Source organism: Balaenoptera acutorostrata, chromosome 10 (genome assembly GCF_949987535.1).
Source record: "Balaenoptera acutorostrata chromosome 10, mBalAcu1.1, whole genome shotgun sequence".
NCBI classification, from domain to species: Eukaryota; Metazoa; Chordata; class Mammalia; order Artiodactyla; family Balaenopteridae; genus Balaenoptera; species Balaenoptera acutorostrata.
In genome coordinates, this window is record NC_080073.1 from 99,312,378 (window position 1) to 99,339,413 (window position 27,036).

The 27,036-nt window shown below is 41.5% G+C and overlaps 1 protein-coding gene across 1 annotated transcript in view; it reads right to left on the minus strand.

Annotated features, from left to right (window-relative positions):
- Window positions 1–1,694: 1,694 nt before the first annotated feature.
- The window catches only part of SYCP2L (synaptonemal complex protein 2 like), a 72,660-nt gene continuing 47,318 nt past the window's right edge, over window positions 1,695–27,036 (minus strand). Inside the window, exons 26-32 of the mRNA XM_057554931.1 lie at window positions 16,979–17,080; window positions 15,844–15,950; window positions 14,862–14,953; window positions 14,228–14,327; window positions 14,064–14,122; window positions 3,603–3,793; window positions 1,695–2,208 (exon numbers count right to left, since the gene is read on the minus strand). Of these exons, the coding sequence (XP_057410914.1) occupies window positions 1,958–2,208; window positions 3,603–3,793; window positions 14,064–14,122; window positions 14,228–14,327; window positions 14,862–14,953; window positions 15,844–15,950; window positions 16,979–17,080 (902 nt within the window). The 3' untranslated portion in view covers window positions 1,695–1,957. The remainder of the gene's footprint in view (window positions 2,209–3,602; window positions 3,794–14,063; window positions 14,123–14,227; window positions 14,328–14,861; window positions 14,954–15,843; window positions 15,951–16,978; window positions 17,081–27,036) is intronic.

Consider the following 27,036-nt stretch of genomic DNA (forward strand, 5'->3'; position numbering starts at 1 on the left):
ATTATTTACTATTAAATTGTCCCAAGAATGGAAACTGAGGATATTTTCTGAAGATTTGATGAAGATTTATACCCTATAAAACAAGATTTGCCAACTTTATCTTCTTCCTACCTTATTTTAAGAAGTTTTTAGGTCATAACATGGACATCAGAGGCTTAAGTGCCAGGAAGGCACTTCACCATTGCCCCAACACATTACAGTCTGTTTGGGAACGACTTTGTCCTTTTGGGGGCATTTCTTTTTTTTATGAGTATTTGGGAAAAAAAATTTTTTTTAAACTACAGGAAAACAAACACAACTGACTTCGGTACTGACACATACACTGACGAAACCAACTCTTCTGTTTCCTGTAAACGCCCCTTGGGATTCTGCTGCTCTGAAAGGTGACTGACCTTAGTCCCGTCTTCACGGTGAGGGCATCGTGCCCTGTAGCCCCTTCTCTGCCAGTTGACCCATTTCTACCGAACAGACATCTTCCGTCTGATGCCCCCTCACTCTTGGATCCTTCTAACTAGCTTTCTAAAACTGACTTGCTTTAGGGTGCTTAATCCCCGCTTCCATCACATCATACCTGCACGGTTATACGTCTCGTTCTCTCCCAGAAACTCACTTTAAAACAAGGGCTCGCTTCGAGCATGGCTCAGCACTCCTCTGTGACCAAACCCGCGACAGACTGAGGACGAAGCACCCTGGAGCAGCTGGGCTCTACTTCAGTTTTAGGTCTCAGACATGAGCTAAAACCTGTTACCAAAGTGCACTCACCGCAGGTAAAAATGAGACTCAGAAGACAGACATCACTGGTCAGTCGTTGGCTCCAGCTTATTTTTAATCGTCAGTGAGGCCCTGGGCTCACCAGTTGGCCTCATACCTGCAGTTCTGGATGCACTGATGGGCTTCATATCTGCACAACCAGGAGGGAAGCACCCTTCAGCCGAAGGAGAAAGCCCAGGCAGCTGGAAACCTCTGATCAAAGGGAAAAACTTGGTTAGTTTACACTTTCAAGCTCAGTTTGGCTAGAGGTTTCAGGATGCTTATTTCCAACTTGGTCTTTAATTCTAGAGAAGCTTAATGAAACACTTATTGCCTTAAACCATTCAAGGGCTGGTAAAAAATACAGAGCTATATAAAGTCTTAGTCACAAAAATTGCATCAGGTAAATATCTTCACCTGTTTCTAAGTGTTACAATTTTAAACAAAATGTTTACTTTTAATGTGATTTTCCTAAAGCAAAGCTTTAAAAAAAAAAATCTGTATAATTTGTTAAAAAAATGTTTTTTCCCCAAATAAATTTCCTCTTACTCATAGGTATGAAAACATTTAAATGAATATTGTAAGCATATATGTTGCTAATTCCAATTTTTTTAAGTAACAAAATGGAATGTTTACTTTCAACCCATTGAAATTATATACTGAACTATTTAGGCATACTGTGCAGGGGGGAAGTCCTCTCCATTAGAGAAGTATTTTTAAGTATTTTAAGTTTACTGTGATGGACCACTAGCACTTTGTATAAGAGACCAGTCTAGTTCTTTCCAGTATTTCCATATCATTTTATGTTTCTGGGGACTTCCTTATTTGGAAAATAAGGATATCACTTTTTTGGTTTTCCTTTGAAAATACTTATATGTTAAGAACATAGTATCATGACTGGGGCAGCCAGGGAGGCAGGAGAAGCCATTTTTCTTTGTAGATAAAAAGGATTCTGTATAATTGTTGTATAATAAATTGATTTGTACCCTAAAGTATGTTGTGATTCTTCTTGTTTGGTTCAAAGAAGTTAAAATGTGTTCTGCATGCTGTTCCAAGTGACCTATTACTCAGGAATTTTTTAAAGTGACATTTTAGCAATTAATTTTAGATGTTTAATTCATTTCAATAAGCAGTGGGCTTTTATGTAACATTGTTACCTTTACGTAGTATTCATATACCAAGTTAAACTATTTCAGAAAATGGTCATTCATGAGGAAAAGTTAAGACCAGTTAGATAAGCAGAGGATATAAGGGTTATCACAAAAACCGCTTTACAGGGTAACCCAGGGAGGATCACCGGATTGGGCGAAGAGATGATGAGATTAGGCACAAACAACATGGTACCATGCTCCGCAGCCCTGGACTCTCCCGTTGCAGAGACGGGCAGACAGGAGGCCACCGCAGCTCGGGAGTAGGCATGTGAGCTGAGGCTTGACCTTGGTGAAGCCTGGCAGAGACCTAAGGGCGTGGAGCAGATCACAGATTGGCATAGTCGACGCCTAGAGCAGAGGTTTAATGTGACGTTGAGAACAAACACACAGAATGGTACAAAAGAGGGCTCAAAGTCTGCTTGTAAGTAGCTTAAAGTCCTGGATAGTAACAAGGATGGGGCAGAACATACTGAAGAGCAGGAGGGGAAGAGGGAGGGGGAGGTGGCCCTGACGAGGGGAAACTTCATCTTACCTCTGAATGGGGGCTAAAGAGCCTCCCCTTAATCTACTGGGATTTCATTATTTTAAACAACGGGTGGGACCAATTCATTAAAGCACAGTAACTGTCGTTGCAAACTAGAAGCTGCTTATACATGATAAACGTTCACCTAAATAAGTTTTAGTGTCTCCGTATAAAGGAAAATTCAGTGTTTTTATTATTAAATTTATTATTACTACTTAAATTCATTATTTAGGCTTTCTTCAAAATCAAATTACATTCACATTAAAGAAGAGTTCTACTCCAGGGCAGGTAAAGAAATAATCACTCTTATGACACCTAAACTACACTCACCTAAAATATCCCTTGACCTTCAGTAACCCATGACTTTCAGTCATGGGGAAAAAAAAAAAAAAAAAGCTACTGATTTGTAGGTCATTTTTCTGTCCTGAGAAGCTGCGCTGAGGGAACACTCGGATGACACTAAGAGGACGAGTAAATCTGAAAGTCATACCCTCACTGAGCGCTCTGTAAACGCAGTCAGTATGGCTCTTACGGGCAGCCCACGGGGAGCCCATTAGGACACCATCTGCGGCCAAATCCCACGTGACGGCCCAGCTGGCGTGAGGCTCAGCACAGCCCTCGTCGGCGCTCTCCAAGCTCCGGCACGTACCGTGGCATTTGCATGCACCAGTCTGTTCCCTTGAGACGGGGCAGTGCTCTTGTGCTCGCCAGTTACCACCACGCAGCCTTTTACACTTGGCCTGTGAACCTAGCTGACCCCGGGAGGCACCTCAATTCGTGAGATCTGAGCACTGAAAAAAATTCTGCACAGTTTTGCCTGGACTGATGTCATGTACTTCGAGGGAGATGAACTTTCCTGTTGACTGTGACCCCAGTGATAAATATTACAAGTGGCAAATTTCTCTGAAAGATTTAAGCCCTCTACCAAACATAGTCCATGTAGAACTAGCCTTTACTTTTTTTAAAGCTAGTTTAATCCTATGGGCTTTGATAGACTCTACTAGAAATAGTAATGTTCAATTGCAAAGCTCATCAACTCTACCTTCCCAGTGCTGTATATTACACTCGGGATACAGAAGTGACCCAGATGAAATATGTGCCCTTAGAGTTCATAGTCTGGTAACGTAGATGGAGAAACATTTAATCATAAAATATCAGAAGTACTGAAAACAGCTTACCTCGAAAACTTTCCCAAAGGAGACAGTGCCTGAGCTGTCTTGATGGGTGAGGAATTCTCCAAATAGACAAGGAGGAAACTTTGTCCAGGGAAACTCCGGAGGTTAAACACCCAGGACTCTGATGGGAGTCACGATCCCCTCCGCAATGGTGAGGCACTTCCTCCAGTGCCCACCACGTGCCAGGCGTCGCACTAGGGTTTGGAATAAAATGGTGAAGAGATCAGACAAGGTCTCTGCTCAAAGAGCTCTCGTCCAGTGGGCACCCCCTAGAGGGAAAATGGGGGTTAACACAAAATGGTAAGAATGTGCTGTTTATGCTGTTAAACATGTCAGGATTCAGTCTCCCCTCATTCACGTGGGGAACCAAAGATGAATGCTGAGGCCACTATTTATTCCTGATCCAGCTCACACCACCGTGCTACTACTACTCCTGGCTCGAGAAAAATGACCAAGACAACTGAAACACCATCACCCAGTGAGAATAATCACACTTCTTAAGTCTATTTGAAGTTTTTTTCTTCTTTTGATAACCAAAAAAACCAAACAAACTATTGCACTATTTATTAGTGTCCAAGCTGAGAAGCAGAACCACTAGGTGAGACCCACATATATCCCTTGTAAGGTCAAGAACTTGACCTTACCCAGCTGTGGGAGTGATTAAGCAGCCTCTGTAAGGCTGCTGTCGTCAGGTCTGATGTTGGAGCTTGAAGTCTACACGGCAGACAGTCAGGAAGAGGGGATAGATACGGAGTGGGGAAGACCGAGAGCAAGGCCTGAGCTGGAGCTCCCGAGGACAGATTGCAAGCCTAGCTGCCTCTGACCTTGCGGATGAGGGTGACCTGCAAAAGCCAGGGCCTGTGTCACAGAGCTATGCACACACCTGGCCCAGAGGAGGAGCTGACAGAGGATCAGGGGAAGGCAGAGTAGCTGCAGGCCCAGCATCTGCCTCAGGGCACGTGCACACAAAATGGAAAACCCATTACTCTGCCCTGCAAGCCTCCCGCTGGCCTCTCTCTGTGGCCCGCTCTCACCAGAAAGGTACACGAGCAGGGATCCTGGGAAATTCAGGTCAGCCTAGCCGACACATTACAAAGCCACCGTGTCCCGTAATAAACAATTAAAAATGCCTGTGCCACATAAAGAAAGAAACCCAGTGACCCAATGGAAAAACCGAAAGGCAAGCCCCTAGCTTACCTGAATTCCTGGTAAGAGGGGTTTCAGCCAATAGTGATCAGTGCTCTGGAACACAGACGGCATTTGTTTCTCTATTATCAGGTCAGTAATAATGACCATATCATAAATGGGAGAATCAAATGATTAAATGACCAGAAACATAAGAGCCTGACCAAGTACAGCTGGGCCTCCTGCTCAATAGATCCTGGTCCACGTGGCAACAAGTTTTTCCAGCTTTCCTTGACCAAAGGCAAAGCTGAGTTTCTTTCACGTTGGAGATTTACTGCTTTACTTAACATACTAGTTTTCTAGCACCAAAATTCCAAACTGACACTTATTATCCACATATTCTAACCACTCCGACCCCTGCCCATGTTTCTGACACACACACACACACACACAGACACACACACTTCATTCCTTAGGCTCCTTGGAGAGGTCTCAGCTACACTGGTTTTGAGACACTGGTATTAGTCAGGATTCTCCAGAGAAAGAGAACCAATAGGATATACATATAGATATCCTGATATACAAAATATATGTATAAATAAATTATAGATGGGGGAGAGATATTTTTCAGCAATTGGCTCCCAAAATTGTGGGAGTTGGCACGTGTGAAATCTGCAGGGCTGGCCAATAGGCTGGAAACTCAGGCAGAATTTCTATGCTGCAATCTTGAAACAGAACTGCTTCTTCCAGCAACCTCAGTCTTTGCTCTTAAGGCCTTCAACTGATTGAACGAGGCCCACCCACTTTATGGAGGGTAATCTGCTTTACTCAAAGTGCACTAAGTTAAATGTTAATCACGTCTAAAAACGAAGTTAATTAAACACTGTCATACTCTATAAAGCTTACAACAATATACTAAAACGTAGCTCATTAAAAATTTTTCAAGAAAAATGATGACAAATTGGGGTTGTAAAGATTGCTTTAGGCTGATTAAACTATAAATGAGCTATATTATGTAACTTAATTATATAATGTATAAGCTGGTTTTCAGTCTACAGTCTTTAATTGCACTTATCAAATCATGAGCAAAGTTACTTTGTAGATGGCCTGAACTTTTGTAGGTTTCATTTTCCTAAAATAAATTCATTCAACTGTATATACAACTTCATGCACCAGACTTTATTAGAGCATTTAGTAATTACTGAAAGGTGAATATTTCTCCTCTGCTAAAGCTGGTAGTTTTGTTAAAGTTCTACAGAGACTAGAATATTTGCAGATCAAATGAAAGAGTAACTATTTCAAAATACAACACCATTTTCATCTGAGCTATGAAAATAAAAGTAAACCCTCCCTTAAAGAGATATACTAAGTAGTATATATACAGATGCTGAGGTTTCCCTGCCCCCAAATAACTTGAAGACACTTCTCAAAAATCAATTTTACTTTAAAAAATCATTAAAAAAAAAAAAAAGCAAATCACTCCAAGTTGCTAAACATCCTGAATTTCCTATTTTCTGACCAAATTTTAATACAAAAGGTTAACCTTTGTAAACAAATGGACAAACTACCAACATATTACAGACTATTCCAACTTGATTGGTCTCAGGAATTCCGTTTGGAGTGAATGAGCACAGAGCATTAAGGCACCGCTGCTGTGGCCTGAGGTAGATTTATCTCCTTCCCGTGGCTCAGACTGGTGGAAAAGGAACAGGAGAACAGTAGTTAGTGGAGCCTGAACTATCCCCTTCCTGGTCTCTAGAACTCAGCAAGCCAACATGAATGTCACTCCTTTTCATCGGCTCCATCCCTAACTCAGATATTCACTGAAGTTGCATCTTACACGGCCACTGGAAGCTAAGGTCAGTGCAATGGGGGAAACTGTCCGGGGTCAAAATTGCTCTCAAAATTCTCTTAAACATGTGCTGCTTTCAAGACACAACTGCCATCTCCCGACAGTCTAATGCACTAGGTTATTCTTCCCTCTGGTGTTGGAGAAAAGACAGCTATTTCTTGGGTGAAGGACCAGATAAAGTGGCTGGGCTGGCTTTCGGGGCCACCTTGTATGAAAAAAAATGCATGTTGTTAATAATCAGGTTGTAACTGATCCCAGTTGGATGCTCACACAAGAGGCAGGTAGGAGCTGATGTCAACTGAGGCAACACAGTCTCCCATCCTCATGCAAACACTAGGGCGCATGCTCATTGAGAAGAATGGCAGACAGAATCACCTGTGCAATTTATTTCTCCATTTTTTCCTGTGTTCAGCACGTATAATTTAATTTAGGCATGACTGACATTACTGGTTACCTATCCAACATCTGTTCTCCCCTTCTTCCTTATTAACAGAACTCCACTTTGTGGGAGGATGGTAATATGCTCAGTTAGATTCTTGCCACCCCAGATTCCCTTGTAACTAGGGAGGTTCACGTGACTCAACAAGATGGAGACAAAAGTCTATTGGTTTGGCTTCCATGAAAACTGTTTCCTTAATTTTAAAAAAGGGGGAGAAGGACTTCCCTGGCGGTCCAGTGGTTAAGACTCCACACTTCCACAGCAGGGGGCATGGCTTTGATCCCTTCTTGGGGAACTAGGATCCCACATGCCACGTGGCACAGCCAAAAAAAAAAAAAAGGGAGAATAGATTCTAGTGGCACACGTCTTTTACCAAATCCTTCACCCATCCCCTTCTCCCTGCCTGGAGTATAGAAGACATGCTTAGAGGCAGAGCTGCCATCCTGTGACCAAGAAGCCCAAAGCCCCACGAAGGATGGCAGAGCGGAAGGCTAGAAGAACCTGGGTCCCTAACGACCACTTAAAGCTGCTGTTTTAGCCCTCTGGGCTGCTGCTTATAGGATTAAAATTAAATCCCTATTTGGTTTAGCCACTGGAGTCTGATTTCTCTTACATATGACCAACTATAACACGTACATTTAATTAGCATTTGATCCAATTCCCCACTAGGGCTGGGAATTCTAATATTCTTAGCCCAGATTAGTCTTTTACCCATATCCTCTTTTAGTACTATTCTGATTTGGAGATTTGTTATTTTTGTTTCCCCCAAATAAAATAGTAATGTCTTCCTGATAACAAAAGTCATTCAAGATATAGGTACAAGGGTATTCACTACAGATTTGAAATAATTTAAAATAATCTGAATGTTCATCAATAGGAAATCACATGTATAAGTTGTAGTAGGCCCATAAGCTAGAATACTTTACAGTTATTTAAAAAATTAGCAGATCCTTACTATTGACTTGGAAAGGAATCCTACTTCTGTTACTGAGAGAACAAAGGAAGAGCAATACTCATAATATTTAGTATATCATCTGTCACTTTAGAATATACATAATTAAACTTATAAAGAGATTTGTATATATCCTTACATAAACATAGAGAAAATATCTAGAAGAACATGTACTAAACAGTAAGGAGATAGTTCTCTCTGGATCATAGAGAAGAGGGAGGGTTAGGGAGAGGGGAAAAAGTTCACTCTTACTTTATAAATGTTATGCTGTTTGAGTTTATTACACAAAAGTAATTTATATCTTGCACTAAATTCTAAAAATACAGAACAGCCTATATAGAAAGTAAAGTCACCTAAAATGTCACCACACAGAAATAACCACAGATGACATTTTGATGAAAATCTTCCAGAATCTAGACCTCTTACTACATATTCATGTACCCACACACTCTCATCCTCTGCAACACCACCCCGTCCTTGGACAATTCTTTCTTGCCCTCTTCTTTTTTTTTTATAAATTTATTTATTTTATTTATTTATTTTTGGCTGAGTTGGGTCTTCATTGCTGTGCACAGGCTTTCTCTAGTTGCGCTGCGTGGGCTTCTCATTGCGGTGGCTTCTCTTGTTGTGGAGCACAGGCTCTTGGCACACGAGCTTCAGTAGTTGTGTCTCGTAGGCTCTAGAGTACAGGCTCAGTAGTTGTGGCACACGGGCTCAGTAGTTGTAGCTCGCAGGCTCAGCAGCTGTGGCGCATGGGCTTCGTTGCTCCGCGGCATGTGGGATCTTCCCAGACCAGGGCTTGAACCCGTGTCCCCTGCACTGACAGGTGGATTCGTAACCACTGCGCCACCAGGAAAGCCCTCTCGCCCTCTTCTGCTGGCTTCCTCTCCCTTATCAAAGTTCAACACACTGGAGCAGCCCGAGAATTCTGTCCTGGAACAACTGCTCTCTACAACTGGTCCCTAAGTCACATCCAGTCTCGTGCTCAAGCCCCTCTGCCGTGAGTTTCAGTCCTGAACTTCCAGTTACCCACCTGACAACTCCATCCAGACGCTGAAGTCACAAATCAGATGTATGTGTCAAATCAAGTCTTCAATATCTATCCATATCCTCCTCCTCACCCTACCCATAAAACCAGACCTTTCCTAGTCTTCACTATTTCCTTACATGACACCGATTTCCACCTCGCTGCTCAAGCCCCAAGCTGGAAGTTGCCCTTAATCCTGCTGTTTCCCCACCCACCACATCTAACCCACCAGCAACCCTTCCAGCTCCATGTGCCCCGGCACCTTGATCTGACTCCCCACACCAACACACACACGCCCTTGAGAACGGACAGTCCTTTACTTTTATCCCTTTCATTGCAATTAGAATCTAATCCAGTGTCCTTACTGTGGCCTGCAGGGCCCTAGGTGACCACCAGCACCCACGCACCCGCCTTCTGACCTCATCTTATACCGCTACACCCTCAGTCCTTTTGTTTGGCCCTCACTGAATTCCTAGGACATACCAAGCTGCTTACGGCCTCAGACATCCGGTCCATTTCCTCCGAAGTGCTCCTGCCCCGCTCTCCCACCAGTGGCTCCGTCTCACCCATCAAGTTTGAACGCAAATTCCACTTCCTTCGGAAGGTCTGACTTGACTCTCCTCTTTCCGTACTATCAGATTCTCTCACCTCACACTTTCTTCCTTCTTAGCCTTTACCACTATCATGAATTCTTATCTGTTTAATTGTTTACCATCTACCTTCCTACTAGAATGTACTCCCTATGAGGTCGAGGACCTCTTGCCTTTTGTTCTACCCCCAGGATCTAAGACAGTACCTGGTACCTAAAAGACTCAACATACAAACATATGCACCCTCATCTAACATTAAAAACAGATGGGGGGCTTCCCTGGTGGCACAGTGGTTAAGAATCTGCCCGCCAATGTGGGGGACACGGGTTCAAGCCCTGGTCCGGGAAGATCCCACATACCGCAGAGCAACTAAGCCCGTGCGCCACAACTACTGAGCCTGCACTCTAGAGCCTGTGAGCTACAACTACTGAGCCCACGCGCCACAAGTACTGAAGCCTGTGCGCCTAGAGCCCGTGCTCCACAACAAGAGAAGCCACCGCAATGAGAAGCCTGCGCACCACAACAAAGAGTAGCCCCCGCTCACCACAACTAGAGAAAGCCTGCGCACAGCAACGAAGACCCAATGCCGCCAAAAATAAAATAAATTTATTTTAAAAAAGTGTAAATTGGTACAATCTTTAAAAAAAAAAAGTGGGATTTTGTTATAGAAGCTGCTTTGCAACAAGCTTTTACTTTTTACTCATGTTGAACATCTTTCAAGTCAATATGATCTAAGTCATTCTTTTTGATGGCAACATGGTATATATCACATGAATGTATCAATCTACTTAACCAAACACTAGCTGGGCATCTAGATACCTTCCAATATCTCCCTATTAGAGTAGTTTGTAATACATGTTGGTCTACATGTCTCTGCACAGTCCGATATCATCTTTAAGGTCATTTCCTAGAAGTGGAATAACTGCTGTGTCAGAAATCTCAAATCACAACTTTGGACACTGAAGGAGTTTTTAGAAAATCACCCACTTCATTTACTCTCAAATAAAACGAAATGGAACACATGTTTTCAAAAAAGAAATACTAAATTCTTTAAGGTAAATGAAATTGCAGTCTTATTAAAATGTATTTGGATATGGTCTACTTAGGGAACCTAATTCCGACCTCTAGCTTGAAGAAAATCTCAAAGTTGGTATCTGCTCAACAAGCCCCGTTATTAAATGCTGTAGGAATGAACAAAATAGTATTCAAAGAATCTAGCTGGGTGGGAGGGTGGTTGTCCTTAAAGTGACTGTGTCCCAAAACAGAAGAGGTGGCAGTTGCTCTACATATTCCATATTTATTTACTTGGTGGGCCTGACACCACTGCCAGAAAGCTCTTGGAGTGGTAGCCCCGTGAGCCACTGGCCCATCCGGGAAGCATTAGGGATCACAGTGGCAATTCTATAAACTCTCTCCTTTTAAAGTCTCTCAGAGTCAATCCTGTCTGGTTTCAAATCCCTCTTTGCCTTCGTAACTGCCAAAAGACAGCCGTTGTCACCCACACTGTCACCCGTTCTCACCAGCTGCTGGTTGTACATCTCCTCCTTTGCCCCAATCTACTCCCCTTCCCCACCCTCCTGAGCTCCTCCTCTCTTCTAGCCCCTACAGTTCAATCTCTTGGCAACAAATTCCCCAAAATCCTCAGCCTCTTCCTGGAAGAAAATACTTCCTTGCCTCCTTCTTTTAACTAAAATGTGACTGACTTCTGATGGTACCACCCGCGATCATAAGTGAGATTATTCCATGGGTCTCTCTGCAATTTTTCTTGTTTTGGTATTGCAATGCAAGATTTATTAAAAAAAAATTGAGAATTTTTATTCTCCTATGTGCTAGAATACTTTCAACAACACTAAAGTTATCCCTCTTTAAAGGACCGGTAGAATTCCTCTGTGATGCAATCTGGACCATACACATGTTTGTAGGGAAGTTCTTTAACAACTTTATTTCTTCTATGAATATTTGCCCATGTTTTCACATCTGTTTAGAAGTCTGTTTTATTAAATTGTATTTTTCTGGAAAATTGTCCATTTTTCCAGGTTCTCATCAAAACTTGGAGGTGTGTGGACAACTGAAAGTTAAAATGTTAACAAATGAACTCTAGGTTCTGCTCCAGCCACACTTCCCTCCCCAGTCTTCCTTCTCTAAGTGGCAGCACCATCCAATTGCTAGAAGACAGCAACCTAGGAGGCATATCCCTAACTCTCCTTCCTTCACCTACTGCTTCCATCTGTCAGTAATTTACTAATTCCAGCTCCCAAACGTATCTGGAGTCTCTCCATTTCTCACCCTCTCCAGAGGCCTCCAGTCAAGCTTTCCTCCGCTACTCTTCCTTCTTCCAATCAATTTTCAACATAGCAACTAGAAAGATTTTCTTACAATATAAATCAGATTATATCACCATCACACCCGATGCCTTTGCTCAAGCCCATCCATATTTTCCTTCACCCTTAGTATAAAATTCAAACTCCTCAGCCTGGTCACAGAGGGCTTCCCTGGTGGCCCAGTGGTTAAGACTCCGCCTGCCAATGCAGGGGACACGGGTTCGAGCCCTGGTCCAGGAGGATCCCACGTGCCGCGGAGCAACGAAGCCCATGTGCCACAACTACTGAGCCTGCACTCTAGTGCCCGCGAGCCACAACTACTGAAGTCTGCGTGCCTAGAGCCCGCGCTCCGCAACAAGAGAAGCCACCGCAATAAGTCCGCGCACCGCAACAAAGGGTAGCTACCGCTCGCCGCAACTAGAGCAAGTCAGCGTGCAGCAACGAAGACCCAATGCAGCCATAAATAAATAAACAAACAAAGTCACAGAGAGTGGGTCATGCTCCCAGCTTCATTTCAAGTAACTGTCCCCCTTATACTACTATGATCCAAGAACTTTCAGTTTCTCAAAGACGTCAAAGTTCTAGCGCGAACCTTTGGGACCCCTAAGGAGACTATGTTTCCAAAGGTTCTGTGAGGTCAAAACTATTTTGGTAATAATGTTATTAGTACTAAGACATTATTTGCTTTCTTCATTCTTCCTCTCTCACAAATGTACAGTGGAGTTTTCTAGAGGCCACGTGTTATGTGGCGTCACAACGGATTGAATCCAGAAGCAGATATAAAGTCTTCTATTAAGCCAGACATTAAAGAGATTTGCAAAAACATAAAACAATGCTACTCTTCTCAAATTTCTTGTTTTGAAAAGTCTGATTATTTTTCATAAAAGTCTGTTATTTACATCAGTATGTAATGATTTATTACTGTTATTTTTAAATAAATACATTAAAAAACTCAGTCTCAATTTTTAATGTGGAAAATATTCACAGGAATAACCCACAAAGCAAAAGCTCTCTGGGGATCCTCAATAAATTTTAAAAGTGTTAGGAGGTCTTATTCCAACCAGTTTGAGAACCATTCCTAACCAACCATGGGCATTCAGTGAAGAGAATTTAAATGGATATCCACTTTCATCATGTATAATGGTACATGGAAGACGATGTGTGTATGAAAGAACTTTGAAAATCTATAGACTATGCTGTCATTATTATTATGTTAACTGGAGTAAATAGCAGAATGGATAACTCAAATTTTGACAGTTTTTGTTGTTCTGGTTTGAAATGCACGATGTGATCAGAATTATACCCTTTTGGGGACTTCCCTGGCGGACCAGTGGTTAAGACTCTGAGCTTCCAATGCAGGGGGCGAGGGTTCGATCCCTGGTCGGGGAACCACATGCTGCACGATGTGGCCAAAAATAAATAAATAAATAAATATTTTAAAAGGAAAAAAAGAATAATATCCTTTTTAAAACCACGTGACTTACATTTCTGTGATAAAAGCTGATGCTCAACTAGTAGAGAAAGCTTTAGCCATTATAACTTTACATAGGGATCCCTTTTGATTCAAGCAGGAAGAAAACACTAGAATTTCTCCCAGGGCACAGGCAGTGGAGTGAAGCGCTCCACTCTCCATTCCCCGACTCCCTACACTCTAGAAAGAGGAACAATGGTCCAAATGGAGAGAAGCAGCAGCCTCAGAATATAACTGACTAATCACAGTGAAAGGAACGTGCAGCAAGATAAACCCATGTGTTGTTTTAAAATATATATATATGTTTAAAATACTTACATATACATAAGGTGTATAGAATATATTCTTTCAAGAACACAATTCAGTTTAAATGAAAATCAACTGTTCATACAGAAACCTCTATATTTTTCTTAAAATCTATTTCAATTTTTTAAAATATTGCTTAAAAAGAAAACACTTTGTATCAAAAAACACTGAAATTCGGATGATCTTTCCTGAGCAATATCCCAAGCCACACCCTGTGCCCAGAGAGTGCCCCGGAAGTGGCTGCTTAGAAAAGACGCGGCTAATTAGCTACTTACGTAAGCTTTTACCAACATCGACTGCTCATGCTCTAGCTAAGTACCTCATACTTCCACTAAGATACTTCTAGAAAGAATGCTTGTTAAAAAATAAATAAATAAATACCTCAGCAGCTGCAGTTCACAGAATGATCTCAGATCATCAGACTGTTTCCCCCAAAATTCCTAAAATTGAACAAAAGGTTGGTTGGTTGAAGTGGTTGACAGTCACTCCACCCGGGAACAGATCCTCTTAACTCACAGAGAATGTTCCAAACAAAAAGAACTTACCAGAACATCCTCTTCAAGGCGCTGCAGACCCCCAATATCCTCCTCAAGATTGCTCAGCTCTTGAAGAACGAAAGTGTGAAACTGTTCTAGTTTATTCAGTCTGACAAAAACAAAAGCAACGAATTTCACTGGGACCGCCTGGACCTGACACAAGACCTTCTTAATCTTACTGCAAAGATACTTCATATTTTTCTCTAGACGGTTCTTGTCTTAAAAATACATGACTCCTGGGCTTCCCTGGTGGCACAGTGGTTGAGAATCTGCCTGCCAATGCAGGGGACACGGGTTCGAGCCCTGGTCCAGGAAGATCCCACATACCGCAAAGCAACTAGGCCCGTGAGCCACAACTACTGAGCCTGCGCGTCTGGAGCCTGTGCTCCGCAAGAAGAGAGGCCGCGATAGTGAGAGGCCCGCGCACCGCGATGAAGAGTGGCCCCCGCTCGCCGCAACTAGAGAAGGCCCTCATATAGAAACGAAGACCCAAAACAGCCAAATAATAATAATAATAATAAATAAATAAATAAATAAAATTTATTAAAAAAAAAATACACGTCTCCTTTCTCTTCTTTCCCCTTGGAAATGTTGTTTGTGAGGGATCCCAAGTCCATAAACTTGTTTTGAACCCAACACTTACTTGCACAGATGTATCTGGTTTAAAAGTTTTATTAGGCAATCTGGTGCTTGCTTTGCAGTTTCTGAATAAAGTGGGCTCCTTCTGTACCTAAGCTAAACCATAACAATAACAAAATGAGCACGGTTGGGTTAAACATAACTACCCAAATCGGGTGTGGGCTTTGTATTAAAAAGATGTTGCCTGCACATAATATTCACAGCAAACATTATCACTAAAGAACTGTAATAAGACACCATGCCACACACTTCGTGTGTTACCTCAGGTTTGATACACATAAAGGACAATAAGCTAAAAATAGTAAAACTTATATTCATGCTATTAATACACATATTGAATATCATGAACAAATTTCCATGATAAATTAGCTTACACTGGTATTGCAGAAAATAAGATTGGAGATCTTCCAAGTTAGTTCAATGAATCTATGTTAGGGTAAGATACTTTTCTCAAATGTGCTAATAAATAACTCAGCAGGGATTTATAAATAGTAGGACAAAATGGAGGGGATGGAAGTGGTTTCAAAGTCCACCTTGCAGGCAAGGTTTTGTGACGGCCTGTATGTGCGGTGTGTCTCAATTGGCCACCACTCAGCTGACCACCTGCCCACGGTCACCTCCTTCTTTGTCCCAGACACCTCTCTCATCCACATGGTCCCCCTGCCTTCTCTTCCTTGTCTATCACTGTGACCAAATCACTGCTTCCTGGTTGTCCAGTTTTCTGAGAATGCGATCAACAAAACCAAACCTTTCCATATAGGTCCATCTGGTCCCATGGTAGCAAATGGACATGGAATAGCTGTCTTATAAATATAAACCACAATTCACAAAGGCACTAAATTCAGTGACCACAGCTAAGACAAACCTACCTCCCCAGAGACTCAGGGACACCTTCACACAGGAAGGATAACAATAGTATTAATGAATATGAACCTGTTACTTTAAACACATAACAAGCTAGCTTTTCATTTTTAGTGGACCATTACCTCGTATTTTCTTTTCAGTTCTCTAGTGAAGTTTTCAAAGGTGGTGATCATCGCAGAACCTTTCAAGTTCTCTGGAATAACTTTTAAGGATGGAGTAGAAATGCCTTCTGAACAAGAATAGAACATTAAATAAAACTAACAAAGGGCTCAGAATAGGTGTGCTCAGTCCACCCGCTGCCCAGAGCGTGGACAGTCATTTGGAAGCACAGATGCGATCCACAGAAGCCCCACTGGCTGCCTGGCTGTGACCCACCAGGCCAGCTTGAGCCAAGAGTCCTCGGCGGATGCTTCATGCTGCTTCCCACTAAAACTCACTCTCTGGCAAGTGCTCATTTCATCCAAACTTTCCCAGCACTTTAAATCAGAGCAACTGATAGTATGTCTAAGAAGCAGGCTGAGGTGTTGTAAGAGGCTTTTCGGAGGCTGTGATGGGTAGGGCATTTCTAGGGGCAATGCTGGCATAACAGCTTCTGGGTGCCAAGGAGTTTTACGAGGGCTCATGAGGGGTCTGGCACTGTTCTAAGGGATATGTATGTATCAACTCATTTAATTCTCACAAAATCCAAGTGAGATAGGCACTGTTAATGCCCACTTCTAACACAGATATCACATAACTGGTGCAAGCTCACACTGACAGCTCCAGGATTGGAACCCAGGCTGCCTGGCTCTTAACCACAGTCCTCGAGTACCTTAGGGCTTCCAAATTTGCCTTCTTGGAGCCTTTTGTTTCAAAGTATCATAGTGTCACTCATCCAGAAGGCCAACGCCACATATGCAGCCTTTTCAGATCAGTCTCCTTCATTTGTACAGAGTGGATATTTCTAACTCAAAAATTTAGCTAATAATCATCACCTAAAGCAGAGGCCTGTAAATTTAAGAACACCTAGGCCCTGAAAATTGCCACAAAGAGTTAAGAGGCAGAAATCAGATTGCCAGGAGGAGATAGTGCTTGCTTTTAGCTACCATTTGTGCAGCAATGTACTTGTCTCTGAAAGGACAAAGTGCTTAGTTTTTAGGGTCCTGCAGCTACTATGATCTTAAAACTGTAACTGCCTTGTAATTCCCGTTGGGACATTCAGCGCTTACACATTTGCCACATTCTTGCTTGACCGGCTGGCTGGGCGCACAACGTTACCTGCCAAGTCTGTTTCTTCTGCCACTGAGGAAAGGCATCCTGGAGCATCGCCTTCTTCCAATCGCGACTGTTTCCACTTAGCGAAATGACCATCTGCTCTGTCTGAAGGCAAGCGCAGTTTGCTGATAACCACACACGCGTTTCTTGGGTCCTAAATTTATCTTGCTCTCTTTTCACTAGTATCTAGCCTTGATGAGCAGCAAGCGAAACTCATTCCCTACTTGTTGCAAATTGCTTATCATTTGGCATGTTGACTAAGAACAACACAAGTATCAAAGCACTAAGTCTACTGGTGCCTGAAAGAGGACCCACGGGAACGTGCAATCCCTTTGATGAGCTCAGTAACATTCAGAAACACTTCCCTGAGCAAGATACAGGCTGCGTCAAACGAAAAGGAGTAATGGTTGGCATCAAAACCACTTCCAGGGGCTTCCCTGGTGGCGCAGTGGTTGAGAATCTGCCTGCCAATACAGGGGACACGGGTTCGAGCCCTGGTCTGGGAGGATCCCACATGCCGTGGAGCAACTCAGCCCGTGAGCCACAACTACTGAGCCTACGCGTCTGGAGCCTGTGCTCCGCAACAAGAGAGGCAACGACAGTGAGAGGCCCGCGCACCGTGATGAAGAGTGGCCCCTGCTCGCCACAACTAGCCCTCGCACAGAAATGAAGACCCAACACAGCCATAAATTAATTAATTAAAAAAAAAAAAAAAAAAAAAAAGGCAGATGGTTGCTTTAAAAAAAAAAAAAAAAAAAAAAAAAAAAACACTTCCAGGGCTCTGGGCTAAAGAGCAAGGTGGTGAGGTTTCCAGGCAGACTGGCCCTTGGAAGCGCATCGGATCACCCCGCGGAGGGCGCCACCTGCTGGTGACACAGGAGCTTCAGCACCGAACTGAGAGCTGCCTCATAAAGGAGCTCATCTTGGGTCCTCGCTAGCTCAAGTGACTGAGAGCCTCCGCTGATGAGATTTAAATACAGATTCTGTTTTCAGTTCAGCATTTACTAAACATTTTGTTTTTAAAAATTGAAGTAGAGCTGCTGTACAATGTGAGATAAGCTACAGGTGTACAATACAATGATTCACAATTTTTAAAGGTTATACTCCATTTATCATTATTATAAAATATTGGCTATATTCCCCATGTTGTACAATATATCCTTCTAGCTTATTTTATACCTCATAGTTTGTACCTCTTATAGACTCACAGATATGCAGAAGAAACTAGTGGTTACCAGTGGGGAGAGGGAGGCAGGGAGGGGAAAGATAGGGGTAGGGAAATAAAAAGTACAATATCTTTTATTTTGATGTTCAGTTCACTCCAAACTTGTCCTCACCCCATCCGGGCCCTCTGTCTTATCAGTGGCATCTTATCACTGTCAATAGTGCACTAGCACCAGGCCCGACTCCTGCTTTTTACCACCCTCTTCTCTCCCACCATCAAGGCCTGAGGCTCTGCCTACAGAAAGCATCCATACCTCTCTGCATCCCCACACCGTGACTGTCCAAGGCCAGCTCCTGGGAGGAGCTCATCAGTCCCATCCCTTCAACTGTCATCCCCCAAATCCCTCTCTTGCCCGAGCTCTCTCAAGCAGCAAACCTGTGTTTCCAACTGCCTACCCAACATCTCCACTCAAAACCCACTCTTTTCCATTCCTCCCCACCCCAGCTGCTCTTTCTTCCCCACCATACACTCAGCCCCGCCACACACACTTAACTGGGAAGACATCTGCTCTTCCCTCTCTCCTCCCACATCTAGCTAGTCACTATAGATTTTCCCCCTGAAAGTTCTGGAATTTAATTTCATGAGTTTGCTCAATGAATATTTGAGTGTTACTATGTGCAGGGAGCTGGGCAAAATGGTGGGAAAGCAAAGAGGCAAGTTTCGCCTTCTGCATTCCACTGCTCTACCCTGGTCTCCTTCCAGCTCCTCAGACCCTGGGCCACTCTCACCTCAGGGCCTTTGCACCTGCTGCTCTTCTGACTTGCAGCCTCCCCCCACCCCCCCATAACTACACTAAGGTTTCCCCTGGCCATCCAAACTAAAATTTCAACCCAACCCCCCAGCTCTTAAATCCCCTTCCCTGCTTAATTTTTACTTAGCCTCTATCACAATATAATATACTACATATTTCACTTTTCTTGTGTATTATGTCTCCCCCACTAGAAGGTAAGGTCCAGTGAGGGCAGGTATGTTGTCTGTTTTGTTCACTAGAATATCTAACACGTAGGAAAGTGGCTGGTGCATAGTAGATATCAGTAGACATTCACTGAATGAAAGAATGAATAAGTGAGTAAATGCTGCAGAATATCCAAGATTCTACAAAATAAGATATATCTTATATTGTAAAAAAGGATCTTAGTGAAACAAGAATGTATTCTAATTATCTTATACTAGCAGTGAGGGCAGAGATACAGGAATATCAAAAACCTCAGAGACCCAAATACCTACTACATAAATAACAAAGTGAAATTAATAAAATTTAGCATTTTAAGATCTGCTAAAACTACCTTTTGGGAGGAACCGTAAAATACTAATTTTTAGAAATAGCACCATAGTAGGAAATACCAGTCATAAACATCAAAGTGACAGAAGGAAAAGAAAAAGAATTTTGCTATTAAAATTATGCAAAACAGAGAATAGTCAATGTTAAAATAGTTCATGCCCTGTGGTAAAAGGGAAGATACATTTTTAAGAAAAATGAATAACTTAGGTTTAAATGTCAACTTAGATTATTTTCTATTAAAGAAACAAAAAGGAAATAGCAAAACAAGAGGTAAAACAAGAGAGATAATAAATATCTAATTGAGAGAAAAGGACGACCAAGTGCAGAAAGAACTAAATTAATAATACCAGATATATAGATAAAATGATCATATATGAATGATGACCTTCATGGGACACCTTAGTTGCTTTGTTATAATAGAATTTTCATAAACTGAAAACTTCGGTAGAGGTCACATTCTCACTTGGAAAAGAAAGAGCCCACAACCAGCCTCTCTAATAAAAAAAATAAAATAAAATGAAAAGCATAAGAAAAACTCTCAGCTTTGAGAGGTGCCACTATCTCTTCTCACTACTCTTAGATTGTGTTCATTTGTTTGAAAAGTATGGGTGGATATTTTCTAGGGAGTTGCACTGTTTCAAGGCTAAATGATTTTTTAAAATCAAAGAAAGAATCCAGACACAGCACTGTCCTCTTCCAGCCTCAAAACAAATAGAGCTCATGCTTGAATCTCACATGGTGTCCATATCCCAGTCAGGGCCCAAAGAAACCACTTAGAAAGGATTCCAGCCAGCCCCAATTAGGCACCGATGAACAACTACTACGTTTCTTTACATTTCTTTCCTTGCTGCCTGTTCTGTCCCTTCTGGATTTTTTTTTTTTTTCTTCTGACAACATATTTGTAGCAACAACTCAAAGCATGGCCTTGAATTTCGACTTATCATGCCAATGCACCACCCGTGGAAAAGCAGGGCATCTGCTGGCACAGACAATATTTACCTTCAATGGAGAGACGAATCCAGGAACACTGTGTAAATAAGCTGGTTGCCCCCTGAATGAGCTGCTTGGAATTTGTGAACCTACTAAACAGTCATCATCCAGATGGACCACTTCAGGGACATGGAAATAATTTGGCATAGAAAACCCTTTTTGAAGAGGCAATCTTGTTAAGTACTTTACCTGAAACAAAGGAATGGCTCTCCAGAGAGAACAGGGACCCCTAGGGAAATCAGTGCACTCGTTAAAGGATGCAGGTCCTAAGTGATGCAGTTGGCTCAGCTTTGTTTCCATGGTAACTGCATGCCTCTTTTAACCAGGACTTTTTGACATTCTCATAAAGGGGTTAAAACTATGTACACACAGCACTTCAAAAATGAACACAAGCAGTAAACACACCGTGGCTTAAACTAGAGTGATCTCAAATGGATGCTAACTCGTTTGTTGGTGGCTGGTAGAAGGAGTGCACTCTTGCTTTTGAACACAGCTCTCTTCATTGCCATGAAAATTGAAGACTTCTGCCATCTGAGGAGCTTCTGAACTTATTTGGGGCACAGGCTGTAGAGAATAATTTGGTGTCCATATTACATTTATTTACTCATACTTCTGATAAAACGGTTTTTAGTGCTACACAGAATCAACCCTATGATTAATAGCCAAGTTCTCCTAAGTTAAGGCATTTTAAAAAATCTTACTCTGAGGTGACACCCTGTGGCTTAAAATGATAAAGGCCAACAGCCTTCACTGGAGCGAGAATAGTCTTCTTTACCAAAATATCCTTCCTGTGGAGGCATTTTCCTAGTGCCAATTCCTTTGTTTTTTCTACCAATGTGTACTATGCCGAGAATATGAAAAATTAAAGACAATCTTTATTGCTGAATTCCTCAGTCTGACGGGGAGTACTGAAATATCTTTTGCCTGGATTAATGCATTTTAAAAATCCGTAAATCAATTAATAATACTTAGTTGTGACTATGTATAAAGGATTATTCAATATGGAATTATGCAGAGGTTCGTCACTAAATGACTTTCTAAGTTTCTTAGCATTTTCTAAGTTTCTTATTCTGGTCCCTTGGCAAATATTTATTGAATGCCTCTATATGCCAGGCACCAAACTAGGCATTCATAGCACCACTGGAACAAAGAAGCTGTCCTCCTGACTCCTTCCCAATTCTGGAGGCCTCTCCAAGAAGGTACATGAGGGCAAAATGCAAAATCATGAGTAGTCATCCTGTTTGCTTGCAGTTCTGGGAGCACGGCATATCCAAAGTTCCAGGGCAAACATTAAAACAACAGTCTATGAGCAAAATAGCAGAATAGGAGTTTTCTACTGCTTTCCCCCAAAGGACACCGATTTTGAAAATCACCTACTGACAGAGTGGCCTTTGTGGAAGTCTGAGAGTCCAGTGGGGAAGATCTAGCACATCGTCTGAGGAAGAAAGAAACCCAAGATGGGATGCACTGAGCGGGTAACAAGGACACTTTCGCTTGAGCCACAGCACCACTTGCTCAAAGGCAGCACAGCTCAGGGCCAAGAGAGACCCTCTTAGCTCATGATCTCTCCACTGGGGAAGGTGAGAGGGTTTGAGGGAGCGCTCAGTTGCCCCAGCTGTGAGGGACCCTGCCAAATAAGACCGTTTCTTGCTTGCCCCATCCAGGATAATAAAGTACACTACGTGGCTTGGGGGTGGGAGAACAGAATCCAGGGTTCTCAGGGAGCATCAAAGGGACGCAGATCCTACTAACTGTTTCAGGGACTCCATTAGGAAAGCCTACTCATGAGCTGCTGGGGAGGCCTCACCTACGGATCCCGCCGCAACTGGACCATGGACAGCGCAACCAATCCACATGCCTCACCCATACACAGCCCCACCCTGTGGCTGGCTCACTTTGCACACACACCCCCACAGGGGCAATGACTGTGAGAGTTTGTAGACAGCCAGCCCTATTCAGCAGGATGGGGATTAAGCACACAAGCTCCAGCACCCACCACTGCCCTAGGGAAAGCAGCAGGAGGCTGTGAGCACCTGGCCTGGCCGTGCAGATTCCAGAGAAAGCGCGATCTGCAGAGGTCCCCCAGAGAGAGAAAAGTGTGGAGCAGGCATAGCCATAGGAAAGGTCTGAGACAGCTTCAGAATCCCTAGTAGACAAAAAGGTATTTCTCTCCTGAAGCCAGTCAGCAAAGACTAAAGGAGGTGACTGCTTCTTCAAATATGAAGACAGCAACGCAAAACTTCAAGGAACGTGAGAACTCAAGGAAACGTGACACCTCCAAAAAACCACAATAATGATATAGTCACGGACCGCCACAGAAAATGGAGCTCTGCAATTTGCCTAATAAAGACTGCAAAGTAGTTGCTTTCAGGAAGCTCAGTTAGCTACAAGAACACACAAAGACAATTCAATAAAATCAGGCAAACAATAAGCAAACAAAATGAAAAGTTTAATAGAGAAATAGAAATAATAAAAAAAGAACCAAACAGAAACTCTGGAGCGAAAGAATACAGAAGTGAAATGAAAAATGCAATAATAGAGAATATCAACAGCAGACCTGATCCAGAAGAAGAAGAATCTATGTCAAAGACAGATCATTTACCCAAATTATCCAGTCAGAGGAGAACAAAGGAAAAAGAATAAGAGAGAGTAAGAAAGCCTATATGAACTATGTGATAGCACTAATACAAACAAACTATACCATTAATAGAAACAATTCACAGAAACAGAACAAACAATCCTAAAATGTGTATGGAACACAAAAGACCTCGAATAGCCAAAGTAATCTTGAGAAAGAAGAACAAAGCTGGAGGCATCATGTTTCCTGATGTCAAACTACATTACAAAGATGTAATAAAACAGTAGGGTACTGGCATAAAAAAGAGACCCATAAATCAATGGAATAGAATAGAGAGCCAAGAAATAAACCCAGGCATATACAATCAAATTAATTTACAACAAAGAAGCCAAGGGTATACAATGGAAAAAAAAAGTCTCTTCAATAGATGGTGTTAGGAAAACATGACAGGCACATGTAAAAGAATGAAACTGGACCACGATCTTACACCATACACAAAAGTTAACTCAAAATCGATTAAAGACTTATATGTAAGACTTGAAATCGTAAAACTCCTAGAAGAAAATACAGGCTATAAGCTCCTTGACATCCATCTTGATGATCATTTTTTGGATTTGACACCAAAAGCAAAGGCAACAAAAATGAAAATAAACAAGTGGCACTACATCAAACTAAAAAGCTTCTGTATAGAAAAGAAAACCATCAACAAAATGAAAAATCAAACTACAAAAGGGAAGAAAATATTTGCAAATCGTACATCTGACAAGGGGTTAATATCCAAAATATGTAAAGAACTCATATAATTCAATAGCCAAAAAAACAAATAATCGATTAAAATGAGAGCAGAGAATCTGAATAGACATTTTTCCAAAGACATACAGACAGCCAACAGGTACATGACAAGATGCGCAACATCACCAATGATTGGAGCAAACCAAAACCACAATGAGATAAACTCACACCTATTAGAATTCCTATTATCAAAAAGACAAGAGATAACAAGTGTTGGTGAAAATGTGGAGAAAAGAGAACCCTTGTGCACTGTTAGTTGGAATGTAAATTGGTGCAGCTACTATGGAAAACAGTATGGAGGTTCTTCCAAAAATTAAAAATGAAACTACCATATAATCTAGCAATTCCACTTCTTTGTATTTAACAGAAGAAAATGAAAACACTAACTTGAAAATATATATATGTACCCACCATGTTCACTGCAGTATTATTTATAGTAGGCAAGACATGGAAGCAATATGTGTCCAATGATGGATGAATAAAGAAAATGTGGTATATATATACAACAGGATATTATTCAGTCATAAAAAAGAATAAAATCTTGCCATTTGTGTCAACACGGATGGACCTTGAGGGCAAAATGCTAAGTGAAATAAGTCAGAAAGAAAGACAAATACTGTCTGACCTCACTTATATGTGGAATCGAAAAGGAAAACAAAAAACAAAATCAAACTCATAGGTACAGAGAACAGATTGGTGGTTGCCAGAGGTGGGTGAAGGGGTGCAAATGGGTGAAGGGGGTGAAAAGGTACAAACTTCCAATTACAAAATAAGTCCTGGGGATGTAATGTACAGACAGGATGGCAACTATAGTTAATACTTTATTGTGTATTTGAAAGTTTCTGAGAGAGTAGATCTTAAAAGCTATCATCACAAGAAAAAAAAACTGTAACTACCTGTGGGGATAGATGTTAACTCGACTTATTGTTGTGATCATTTTACAATATGTACAAATGTCAAATCATTGTTATACACCTGAAATTAATATGCTACCTGAAATTAATATGCTACATGTCAATGATATCCCAATTTTAAAAAAAGGAAACAATCTACACATTATTGGAGTACCAGAAGGATAAAAGAGAGAAAAGGGGCAGAAAGCTATTTTAAAAAATAATGGCTGATGGGGAAGAATGGATGCATGTTTACATATGGCTGAGTTGCTTTGCTGTGCACCTGAAATTATCACAACATTGTTAATCAGCTATACTCCAATATAAAATAAAAAATTAAAAAAAAAATAATAGGGACTTCCCTCGTGGCACAGTGGTTAAGAAACAGCCTGCCAACACAGGGGACATGGGTTCGAGCCCTGGTCTGGGAAGATCCCACATGCTGCGGTGCAGCTAAGCCCTTGCACCACAACTACTGAGCCTGTACTCTAGAGCCCACGAGCCACAGCTACTGAGCCCTTGTGCCTAGAGCCCGTGCTCCGCAACAAGAAGCCACCGCAATGAGAAGCCCGCACACCACAAGAAAGAGTAGCCCCCACTCGCTGCAGCTAGAGAAAGCCTGCATGCAGCAACGAAGACCCAAAGCAGCCAAAAATTAATTAATTAATTAATTATTTAAAATAATAATAATAGCTGAAAACTTCTAAAATCTGGGGAGAAATTTGGACATCCAAGGTCATGAAGCTCTCAAACCCCCAAAAATTTCACCCACAAAGATCTTTTGCAAGACACATTATAACAAAACTGTGTAAAATCAAACACACAGAGAGAATTTTAAAAGGAGCAAAAGGAAAAAATTTCTCACATACAAGGGGACACCCATAACGCTATTAGCAGATTTCTCTGCAGAAACCTTACAGGCCAAAAAAGAGTGGGATAATGTATACATATAAAGTGCTGAAAGAAAAAACTGCCAACCAACAATACTTTACCTGGCAAAGTTGTCCTTAATAAATGAAGGAAAGATTAAAACTTTCCCAGAAAAATAAAAGCTTAGGGAGTCATCACCACTAGATCTGCCTTACAAATAGTGTGGAAAGCAGTTTGTCAAAAGAAATGAAAAAATGCTAATTAGTAACATGAAAATATATTAAAAAATATAAAACACACTGGTAAAGTATATATTCAAATTTGGAATACTGTAATATTGTAATACAGTGGTGTGTTAATGAACTCTAGAATAAAGGTCAAAGGGTGAAAATATTTAAAATAATTATAGCTATAATTTCTAATAGATATACAATATAAAAAGAGATAAATTATAACATCTAAAACATAAAATGTGGGTGGGGAGAGAAAAACGGTAGTTTTGTATGCAATAGAAGTTATCAGCTTAAACTATATCTCGAAAATGTTTTATGTAAGCCTCATGGTAACCACAAAGCAGAAATCTATAGTAGATACATAAAAAAATAAAGAAAAGGGAATCAAGGCATACCACTACAGAAAATCATCAACCACAAAAGAAAACAGCAAGAGAGGAAGAAATTAAAAGAAACTACAAAACAGCCAGAAAACAATTAATACAAAGGCATTAGTAAGTCCTTACAAATCAATGATTACTTTAAATGTAAACGGAGAGTGGAAGCTAACACAACATTATAAAGCAACCATACTCCAATAAAAATTAATTTTAAAAAAAGAAAAGAAATGTAAATGGATTAAATTCTCCAATCAAATGGCACAGAGTGGCTAAATGGGTAAAATATGACCCAACTATATGCTGCCTACTGGAGACTCAACTCAGCTTTAAGGATGCACATAGGCTCAAAGTGAAAGAATGGAAAAAGATATTCCATGCAAGTGGAAATCAAAAGAAAGCAGGAATAGCTATGCTTATATCAGTCAAAACAGACTTTAAAGTCAAAATATTTAACAAGAGACAAAGAAGTTCATTACATAATGATAAAGGGGTCACTCCATCAAGAGAATGTAACAATTGTAAATATATATGCACCCAATATCACAGCACCTAAACATTTTAAGCAAATACCAACAGATCTAAAGGGAGAAAGCGACAACACTATAATAGTAGGGGACTGCCTTCCGTGGGGTGGGAGAGGAAGCATGCTGGTTGATGGGACCTGGGTCCCAGGCCATATGCTTCTTGACACAGACGTGCTTGTTCCTGAGTGACAACCTCTGCTCCTCCCCTTGACCTTCAGGCACACTTGGAGCTGGTAAGCAGATAACACTGCCCTCTCCAAGGCCTGGCAACTGTCACTCTGTATAGTGATTGTA